Raw genomic sequence first — 11,394 nt, forward strand, 5'->3', positions numbered from 1 at the left:
AAAGTGCTATTTTGTCCTCATTTAATGTTTTTTAGGGCTCTACTTAAAAAAATCTAAACTTGTCATTTTTATGTACACTTCATCTCTTCTTTTGAAAGACTGGAATAGTTAAAAAATGACTTTACTGAATGTCGTAATGAAGGGATACTATGAAAAACATATTGAAAGCAAGCTAAAATTTCTAACATCTAACAATTCTTACTATATATATGTATGGATTAAAACATAAGAAAATGTATATTTAAATAGAACAGGCAGTAAATTAAAAGTCAATAGTTGGATATAGCTCTATGAGTAATTATTTAGCTTTTTATGCAGAATTGGGTATGTATGTTGGAAAATGATTATAGGCTTAGTTCTTCATTTTCTAATTTAAGGTGCAAAAATAGACTTTTTACTTAAGATCTTTCTTTTTTTAACATAGGCATTATTGCTATAAATTTCCCTCTTAGTTCTGCTTTTGCTGCATCCCATAATTTTAGTATGTTATATTTTCATTTTCATTCATGTAAGGATATTTTCTAATTTCTCTTTTGATTTCTTCTTTAATTTCTACATATTTTTAAATTTTCCAGTTTTCTTTTTGCTATTGATTTCTAGTTTTTTCCAGTGTAGTCAGAAAAGATACTTGATGCATCCTCTTAAATTTGTTAAGACTTGATATGTAATATAACGTGATCTATCTTGGAAATGTTACATGTGCTTGAGAATAATGTATATGCTGCTGCTGTTAGGTGAAATGTTCTGTATAGGTTTGTTAGGTCCCTTTGATTTATAGTGTTATTCAAGACTTGTCTTTCCTTATTGATCTATAGCTATTTTTCCCTTTAGTTCTGTCAATGTTTACTTTATATACTTAGGTGTTCTGATGTTGGATGCATATATATTTATAATTGTTTTATCTTTCTGAGGAATTGACCTTTCCATCATTCTTACATTCTGTTATGTTAAAAAAAAAAAAGACATACATGGATTATGTTAAATATACTTATTTTTTAAAACAAAGCGAACGAAAAACCCTAACCTTTTTTTCTTTAGGCAATTCGAAGTTTTCAAGTAGCCCTTCACATCTATCCAATGAACCCTGAAATATGGAAAGAAGACCTTTCTTGGGCAAGAACGCTTCAGGAGCAGCAGAAGGTAGCCCAGAGGATTAAAAAAAGTGAAGCACCAGTGGAAGTAACACATATCTCTCCAAAGTCAATTCCTGACTACGACTTTGAAAGTGATGAGATTGTTGCTGTTTGTGCAGCTATTGCTGAAAAACAGAAGACAGTTTCAGCAAATAAAACAATGGTTATTGTGTCAGCTTCTGGTACTGTAGAGACTGTAACTGAGAAGGAAGATGGTGCTCTACCACCAGATGGCTCTGTTTTTATCAAAGCCCGATGAAGCATAGAAATTATTTGAATCTATCTTTTTGATTGCCACTTAAAGCTTTAGGCATAGGGGCATTTACTCTGGAGAAACATAGAGAAACTCCTGTTTGTAAAATAAATTTTTCAGATGAGGTATATAAAAACTAAATGGTAGAATTATTGTACAGTGTTTGGACTATGCTTTGATAAGTTATGATTTAAACTTCTTAAAATTAGAATTCTGAACAAAATGGTTTTTGATTAATAAATAATCAAAATATATAAGTGAATACATTTTAAAGACACAACTTGAAAAGTAAATTCTCAAATAGTGAATAACTTGATGGCCAGTGTTATTAAAATGTTGACTTGTTGACTTCTGTTTTATGATAAAGGAAGTAGGTGATTTCTTTCCCTCCTAAAAATATACTGCTGTTACAATTCTTTCTTCTGTTTTTCTTCTTTCATTAGGGTAAATCTGTCACAGAGCTTGAAAATTTTTGACATTCATTTTGATTCAAAATTGTCATTTGGTTATATGTAGACTCTTTGAAAGTTTGGCTGGAAATGCATGCGAATGTGTACATTCTGAACATTTTCTGTAGTTTCTCTTAATTCTGATTTGTGCTAATGTTTTGACTTTAAAATTATAACCATGGTAGTTGCCACCTTCAGTATTTGTTAGATGTGTGAAGTACAGATAAATGTAAGAATGATGGTTTTATTTTTTTAATTGTTAAAGTAGATAGTCCTGACCACAAACGAGTCATTTTTAAGATGTGCATTTAAAAAAAAAAATGAATGGCCCTTTAAGCTACATTATATATTGTACTGCAATGTTGTCCTAGTCAAAGCAGTATTTTATTTTAAACAGCTTAAAAACCTTGAAAATAACTTGCTTTTGCTTATAATTTTTCAGCTAATGGTTTGGAATTCCTTTTTAGATAACTTGTTCATAACTACTCAGTGAAACGAGAAATAATCACAATTTTAAACAGCTAAATTATATCGTTCTAAAAAACAACATAGAAATGTTATTGTTAGAGTACAAATGAGTGAATAAGTTAGGTACAGCATAAGTGGAAACTGAAATGTAATTTACGGCATGATCGCACGAGTAGAGAAGGATATATTGAAGAAATAGTTCATTGAAACATTACAGTTATGTCCACAAATCAATATGGTCATTGCTAACATGAATTATTTTATATTATACATATTGTAGTACAATTATATAGAACTACTGGGTACTGTTACTTCTGACACTCAGGAATCTATTATTGGTGTAAAATTAATTTTATTCTTGTTAAAGATGAAAGTAAGTTACTTTATTTTCAGAAGTCTTATTCTGTTGGAGCATGTAAGTAATTGTCTAAATTTTTCTGAGATGATTTAAAAATTATTTTCTTTTAGTGGAATATTTACCTCTTTTTCAGAATCAGAGAAGTTAGCACTTGCCTTGAAAAGTATTATATTTTCCCCCATAGTTACATTATAAAATTAGCTCTGGTTAGAGAGGTTAATTTTAGAATGATCCAAAAAACAAATATTAATTATTTGTTATTTTATTTAATAAGAAATATTCTCAAACGTTAGATAGTTGGGTATCTAGAAAAATGAGCACTTATTTGGTATGTTGTTTTGAATAATGAGTGTTTGTTTATTGTGCAATTTGTGAATAAATAGTTTTCTTCTATATTTTAAAGATTTGCCTATTTTGTGCTGTTAGCTTTTGAAAAATTAGATTGATTTATTAATTTCTTTCTTATATGAAAATAAAATATGTAAAGCACCTTGTATAATATCTCACATATAAAGTACTCAGTAAATGCTAGCTTTTTCTTTGAAGAACTTGAATTAGTTTTAACTTCAGTTTCTTCTAATTTTAAGAAAGGAAGAGAAATTCTTTGTAATCTTTCCCTTGTTTAAAAGTGAGAAGTCACTACTTCTGATATTATAGGACAGATGGTTATCAACTGGGGATTCGTCTTGGTATAAAGTCTATGCCTCAACCCAAAAGAGGCAAGACCCAGGATGGGGTACACATAGCCACTATACGATGTTTAAGGACCCTGTGTTTCCTCTCTATTGACATTGGTAGGTCAGAATCGTCTCTTCCTTACTCAGATATAAGACATAAGATGGTTTACACATAAGATAGAGGAGAAAAAATAATAGTGAGTTGTGGAGAAAGAAAGCAACTTTCTTTTTTCTAGGCCATAAAAGATGCTTAGCTAACGCTCTTCAATGCCTGAAGAGAAAAATGTATACATTATTTTATAAGGATGTGAATACTGATATCTGACATTTACTAAGCTTATTAACTGTAATAACAAATTATTTGAATCTGAAAGAAAAATAATTCATGTTCATGATAGTAATATAATTAAAGATGTTTAATATACTTTCTGAAACAACACTAAACACTGAAATTAACTCGATTATAATTTGTATTTTTCTTGTTTGAAAATTATATGGCATAGACACTCATTAGTCAGAACACTACTCGCCAAGACTGTGCCTGATAATTTGAGATTATTTAGTATTCTCTAGACAACAGGTTCTTAGATTATATAGAATATTTATTTTAAATGTACTAACAAATACTACATAAACTTTGAAAAGTCATGCAAGAACCTAAAGCTACTACAGTTGAGGTCTATGTCAAAATTGTATGGCAGCCTCAGTAGGAGAAGCTTTTAAATTGATGTTATATGGCAAAACTATAATGAAGACTTAAAAATGTTTTGTCTCAGAAAGCTAGAGTTTCCATGATTATAACTGATTAGTATAGCCTTTTTAGTTTGAAAATTACGCTTTATGTAATGATGTCAGAACTCGTTTCATTGCCATTCCCGGTAGTAGGAAATTGTCATTTCTTTAATTTCAGGCTTCGTGAGTCAGAAGCCCTTCTAAACTGACTCTGGACTTTGATTTCATGACATAACGTATCTAAATGAGTTGTGAATTGACACAAGAGCTATAGTTTGGTAATTATCTTCAAATCAATGGCTACAGTAAATGTGTTTTTTTCCTGAGAGATTACTATTAAACTGATGGTGTATTTTGTAATTGATGGCATTTTAGGATTGACGAAGTAATGTTTTCTTAACCAGTAATAAAATATAGAAATTTGTAAATGATTTACTCATTACCAAAGTAAACTGAAATATGTCACCTTAGTCACTTACAATTAAATATGCCCACTTGAATGGAAGCGAAGGGGTGACCCTACAACTAATGTACAATGAATTGTGCCTTAATGTGTGCTATTTGTGAACTTCACCTGTTGTGTGTGCTGAGGTGGAAGAAAGGTTGAGAAATGTTAATTTACCTTGTGTTGGGAAGGCAGAGGGTGGAGGTGGCTTCCTTTCACAGTGCTCTTTGGACATCCACTAACCAAGGAATCCTGATCTCTCCCTTCTTCCTTCCTTCCACCTCCTCAGGAGAGGGAGTGTAGGATAAATAACTGGACATAAAACGTCCTTTCTCCCCTTCTTTTGGATTTGTCATGCCTGCAGAGAGCCTATGTTGTGGTCCCTTGCCAGACATGTAATTTTTGCAGAGAAGGCTCTGCATTTGCAAGGGAAAACCGGTGGTTTGCAGGACCGCCCATGCCTGGATGAACAGGTCTGCCTAATCCTGGCTTTGACATTAGGTGGTCATTCTTGGCACAAACCTAAAAGTACATCCTCTAACTGAGACTTCTTCTGACATCACATCTGATAGTAAATCTGACATATTGAATCTCTATCTGCCTGACTCTCTTTGTCTCGAGTAGCTCAGAAATCAGGAGGGGACAAAGGCTATTAAGATTTGCTCCAACCCCAACAAAGATTAGTGTAGCTTATATTTCAAAGTAAGCATGAGACAAGAACAAATTGGGAAATTATTTATTTTAGATTTTTTTTAAAATCATGGACATTCTCCTTAATTACAAGGTAACTTGTAAACATTTATTCAGGATATTTAAAAGGTCTATTGACTTTGGAATTGTAGAAGACCACAATATTGACTCTAGATTTAATTGGAAGGGAAGAATGTAAAAAGAACCATGGTATCCTCTGCCCACCCTGTTGACTTTATTAAAGTATAATTTTCATATAATAAATGCACCCTTTATAAGCTTATAGTTTGAGTTTAGACAAATGTGAATACCTATGCAATCACTATTACCATCAAAATGTAGAATATTCCCATCAAAATGTAGAATATTCCCACCACCCAAAAAAGTTCTCCAATGCTCACAGTCAGTTCTCTACCACCCCAACAACTAGCACTATTCAACTACTTATCTGCTTTATGTGACTATAAATTAGATTAGACTTTTCTAGAATTTCAAATAAATAGATCATACAGCCTGTACTCTGTGTCTGACATTTTTTGTTCAGCATAACACTTTTGAAATCTGCGTTGAGATTCATCCATTTTATTATGCATATCAGTAATATGTTTCTTTCTTTGCTGAGCATTATTCTGTTTTACGAAGAGACTACAGTTTGTAGCTTTTACGAAGAGACTACAGTTTGTAGCTTTACGAAGAGACTACAGTTTGTAGCTTTTCATATCTGTTGATGGACATCTAGGTTGTTAATGAATATCTTAAGTTTTGATCTCTTATGAATAAAACTGCTATGTGTATATATCACAAGTCTGTGTGTGGATATAGGCTTTCATTTCTTTTGGGTAAATACTTTGGGTGGGATTGCTAAGTCTTATGGTAAGTATATGTGTAACTTTAGAGGAAATTGTGAAACTTTTCCAAAGTAGTTGTATCATTTGCATTCCTACCAGCAATGTATTAAAGTTTCAGTTGCTCCATATCTTTGTCAATACATGGTGTTGTCATTGTGTTTAATAGGAGCCACTTTAGTGGATGTGTAGTGGTAATAGCTCATTGTGGTTTTAATATGCATTTCTCTGATGATGTTGAGCATCTTTTCATGTGTCTTTTTGACATTTGTTTATCTTCATTTGGGAAGTGCTATTTCAAATATTTTGCCCATATTTTGTATGGGTTATCTTATCGAGTTGTGAGATTTTTTTAATGTTCTAAATAAAAATCCTTTATGAGCTATATGTATTGTGAATATTTTGTCCTCATCTGTGGCTTGCCTTTTGTTTTTTTGTTTTTTTTTCATTTTTAAGAATTTTTTTTAATTTTTCAGTTACAGTTGGTATACAATGTTGTATTAGTTTCCGGTTTACAACATAGTGATTAGACATTGATAAAACTTACAGAGTCATCACCTTGATAAATCTAGTACCCGTATGACAGCATACATAGTTATTACAATATTATTAACAATATTCCTTAAGCTGTACTTTACATCCCCGTGACTATTTTGCAACTACTAATTTGTACTTCTTAATCCCTTCCCCTTTTTTATTCACCCTCTCCAACACCCCTCCCATCTGGCAACCATCAAAATGTTCTCTGTATCTATGAGTTTGTTTCTGTTTGTTTGTTTCGTTCTGTAGATTGCAGATGTAAGTGAAATTGTATGGCATTTGTCTTCTGTCTGACTTACTCCACTCGGCACAGTACCCTGTAGGTCGTTCCATGTTGTTGCAAATGGCAAGATTTCATTCTCTTTTTATGGCTGAGTAATATTCAGTTGTATATGTGTACCACCTCTTCTTTATCCATTCACCCACTGATAGACACCCAGGTTGCCTCCATATCTTGGCTGCTGTAAATAATGCTTCAGTGAACATACGGTTTCACGTGTCCCTTCAAAGTAGTGTTTTCGGTTTCTTCAGATAAATACCCAGAAGTGGAATTAGTGAGTTCTTCTTTGTCTCTTGTTACAGCTTTTGTTTTAGTCTGTTTTTATCTGACGTAAGTATTGCTACCTAAGCTTTTATCTTTGCTTGTTTCCATTTTCATGAAATATCTTTTTCCATCCCTTTACTTTCAATCTGTGTGTCTTTCAATCTGAAGTTCGTCTCTGTTAGGCAGCATATGTAAGGGTCTTGTTTTCTTATCCATTCAGCTACCCTGTCTTTCAATTGGAGCATTTAATCCATTTACATTTAAAGTAATTGTTGATAGATATATAGTTATTCCCATTTTATTATTCATATTTCTTTATCTTTTTTTTTTTTTAAAGAAGTTTCTTTAATATTTTTTGTAATACTGGCTTGGTGGTGATGAACTTCTTTAGCTTTTTCTTTTTTGGGAAGCTCTTTATCTGTCCTTTGATTCTAAATGATAGCTTTGCTAGGTAGCGTAATCTTTATTGTAGGTCCTTGCTTTTCATCGTTTTGAAAGTTTCATGCCAATCCCTTCTGGCCTGCCAAGTTTCTGTTAAGAAATCAGCTGACACTCTCATGGGAGCTCCCTTGTAGGTAACTAACTGCTTTTCTCTAGCTGCTTTTCTGATTCTCTCTTTGTCTTTAATCTTTGTCATTTTAATTATGATGTGTCTTGGCGTGAGCCTGTTTGGGTTCATCTTGTTTGGGACTCTCTGCACTTCCTGGGTTTGTAGCTCTAGTTCCTTTCTGGGTTACGAAAGTTTTCTGTCATTATTTCTTCAAATTGATTTTCAGCTCCTTGCTCTCTCCTTCTTCTGGTATCCCTATGATGCAAATGTTGGTACACCTGTGACCCCTTAAACTATCCTCATTTTTTTGGATTCTTTTTTCTTGTCGCTGTTATGATTGGGTGTTTTCTGCTACCTTATCTTCTAAATTGCTGATTCCATCATCTTCTTCATCTAATCTACTGTTGATTCCCTCTGATGTATTCTTCATTTTAGGTATTCTACTCTTCATTTCTGACTGGTTATTTTTTATGTTTTCTGTCTCTATTTTTATGTTCCCTGTCTCTTTGTTAAAGTTCCCACAGAGTTCATCTACTCTTCCCCTAAGTTCCTTGAGCATTCTTAGAACCAGTGTTTTGAACTCTGCAGCTGGTAGATTGCTTGTCTCTATTTTGTGTAGTTTCTTTTCTGGAGCTATGTTCTGTTCTTTCATTTGGGACATATTTGTCTCCTCATTTTGACTGCTTTCCTATTTTTGTGTTTATATATTAGGTAGGGCTGCCATGTCTCCAATTCTTAGAGTGGCCTTAGGTAGTAGGTGTCCTGTGGGGCCCAGTGGCGTAGTCTCCCTGGTCACCTGAGCTTGGTGCTCCAGGTATGTCCTTTGTGTGCCCTCCTGTTGTAGTCTGAGCCTTGGTTGCTGTTTGCACATCAGTGGGAGCTGACCCTATGGAGCAGGATTCTCTTTAGCAGGGTTCTGGTGCCTGCCCAGTCTGCCCTTTGGGTGTTTCATCTGGATGTGAGCTTGGGTGGTGCTCTGGATCAATCTGAAGCTGGTTACCAGGCATGCCGGTCCCTGAGATCTCCTGGGAGTGGCCCCGCCACAGGCCGTGTTCAGCTGCCATGTGTGCCCTGTCTGGGGCCACCTGGCCTGAGCCACCAAGCAATCTGCAGATCGCTGCCACCCACTCTGGGCTTGGAGGTGCCTTGAGAGACCAACCCATGAACTGAGGCTGGCTGCTGTTAGTGCCAGGCTTTGGCTGCTCAGAGAGAGGTACGGGACATGCCAAAGCCAGATGCTGCTTGTTTAGATTTTCTGGGCCTCTGAGCGATTTCAGAAAAGTCCTCAGTGTGAGCCAAGATAGGCCATCTGTATAGAAAAGCCACTGGGAGCAGCTTGCATAGGCCTGCAATTTGGGTGGGGTGGGGTCTCGGAATCACCAGGGCAGGATGACCAGTGTTAACCAGGTTGATGGAGACTCAGAAGTGGCGGCCACCTGCATGCTGGGTTGGGGGAGGGCCCAACAAAGGATGAGCGGCTTCCACCAGCACTTTTGTCTGGGAGAAAGCTTCCAGCCCTCGCCCTGAAGCCAGAAAATTCAGTTCCTTTTCATATGTCCCTGGCATACTTTTAGCTGCTGCCCCACTAGTGGGGCTAAGAGTGAATGAGTCTGTCAGGAGGTCAGTTCATGCGCGTGCTCTTTAAGAGCAACACCTAGAAATCCAGTCACCCTCCATCTAGTTCAGCCACAATCTCTGCTGATTTTCACATCCAGGTTTTCTAGGGACTGTCTCTTCCCAGTGCCAGAATGCTGGGCTGAGGAACCTGGTGTGGGGCTAGGATCCCTTGCTCTTCTGGGGGATCTCCACAGCCAAGATATCCCTACCCATTTTTAACCACCACGCTGGAATGTGAGACCAGCCTAGTCTGCATCTCCGTCCCTCCTACTTGTCTCAAGGTGGCTTCTTCTGTATGTCCTTACCTCTAGGACTCTGTTCAGCCAGACAGGTGATTTTCAATGATGGTTGGTCTGTAGTTTAGAAATAATTTTGATGTGGTAGTGAGAGGAGGCAAGCACAGTGTTTACATACTCCACCATCTTGACAAACAAAAATCACCTTTTTTTCTTAATGATACCTTTTGAAGAACAGACGTTTCTAATTTCGATGAAGTCCTATTTTTCTTTTTCTTTTATGGTAGTGCTTTCTGTATGCTGAGAAATCTGTGCTTACTCCAAAATCAGAGTCTTTGTTTTCTGCTAAAAGTTTTATAGTTTTAACTTTTATAATTAAGTCTGTGATCTACGTCAAGTAAATTTTTATGTGAGTATGAGGGTTGAGGGTTTTTTTTTTTAATGTCCAGTTATTCAAGCACAACTCATTGAAAAACTGCCCTTTGCTATTGAAATACCTTGGCATCTCTACTGAAAATCAGTTCACCATGTATTGAAGATTTGTCTGAGCTTTATAATCTGTTACACTGATCTATATGTCTATCCTGATGACAGTACCACTGTCTCGATTACTAGCTTAAAAAATTTTTTTCTAGCTTAAAAATTATAGTCAAGTAGCAATGTGATTTTTTCAACTTTGTTCTTTCCTCCCACCAAATTGTTCCACTATTCTAGTTTCTTTGCCCTTCTATATACATTTTATAATCTACTTGTCTCTATCTACATGCAAGTCTCCTGGGATTTTGATTGGAATTGAGATGAATCTATAAATCAGTTTGGGAAGAATTTCTATCTAACAATGTCATGTCTTTGAATCCATGATTATGGCATAACTCACTGTTTGAGGTCTTAATTGCTCTTTGTAATGCTTTTTAAATTTCTGTGAATAGGTCTTGCCCATATTTTTAAGTTTGTCCCTAAATATTTCATATTTTTGATGCTATTACAAGGAGTGCTTTTCAAATTTTATTTTCCAGTTAGATACTATTACATAGAAATACAATCAATTTTGTATATTGACCTTGTAGCATGTAAAATTCAGTGTTCTCTCTTGCTATGAGTCTGTTTTGCTGGTCCTTTTCAGGTATATATGGAGAGCAATCATGAGATGATTCTTGCAGCATCTTAGACTCACGTTTGGTGGTGGGAGTGGTGGAAGAGAGCAAACTTCATGGCTCGTATTGTCCTAAAACTAGTACAAGTAATTTGAGGAAAACGAGTATTTCTGCATTAAGGTTTATGACCAAAAGCATAGCTGACAGTAAATTCAAATTTGCCTTGATTTTTTTTCATGGCCCTTTGTTTGTGGCTCCAGTAAGAAACTTGTGGAGAGGAGTCACTGTGCTTTGGGAAAAGACTCTTTCAGTCCATGGTCTTTTGGTCAAAGTACCTTAATTGCTCTACCAATCTCATAATCTTTTCTAACATAATTGACCTGATTGGTCAGATTGTCAAAGATTCTGAGATGGTATTAAAATTACTTGTCTGCTAAATCCTTTTGGGACCAGGTAAGATTTAATACTAGCCGATTAGACAATCAGAACTTTCTCGCACAGAAAATCTGAAGCTCTAAATGGTCTAGAACAAGCTTCCTACTGTAAGAAACCATCTTTGCATAACATAACTGGTAAGCCTTATGAATAAACATGGAAGGCATACAATGTTAGAGTTTACCTTCATTGGTTATTCTTTTAAGAATAAGCCAGACACAACAATAAAGACATTGTTATGCACTGGATTGTGTCCCCTCTCAACTCACATGGTGAAGCTCTAACTCCCAATGTGACTGTATTTGGAGATAGGGCCTTTAAGGAGATA

The 11,394-nt window shown here is 35.2% G+C and overlaps 1 protein-coding gene across 3 annotated transcripts in view; it reads left to right on the top strand.

The window, feature by feature from the left end:
• TTC33 (tetratricopeptide repeat domain 33) overlaps positions 1-4,501 on the top strand; it is a 37,238-nt gene extending 32,737 nt beyond the window's left edge. For all 3 annotated transcript variants that reach the window (XM_039842601.1, XM_039842600.1, XM_039842602.1), the window contains one exon: positions 1,039-4,501. In XM_039842601.1, the coding sequence (XP_039698535.1) occupies positions 1,039-1,392 (354 nt within the window). In that variant the 3' untranslated portion in view covers positions 1,393-4,501. The remainder of the gene's footprint in view (positions 1-1,038) is intronic.
• Positions 4,502-11,394: the final 6,893 nt, after the last annotated feature.

The sequence above is a fragment of the Pteropus medius genome, unplaced genomic scaffold (assembly GCF_902729225.1).
Source record: "Pteropus medius unplaced genomic scaffold, Ma_sr-lr_union100, whole genome shotgun sequence".
In the NCBI taxonomy this organism is placed as follows: Eukaryota; Metazoa; Chordata; class Mammalia; order Chiroptera; family Pteropodidae; genus Pteropus; species Pteropus medius.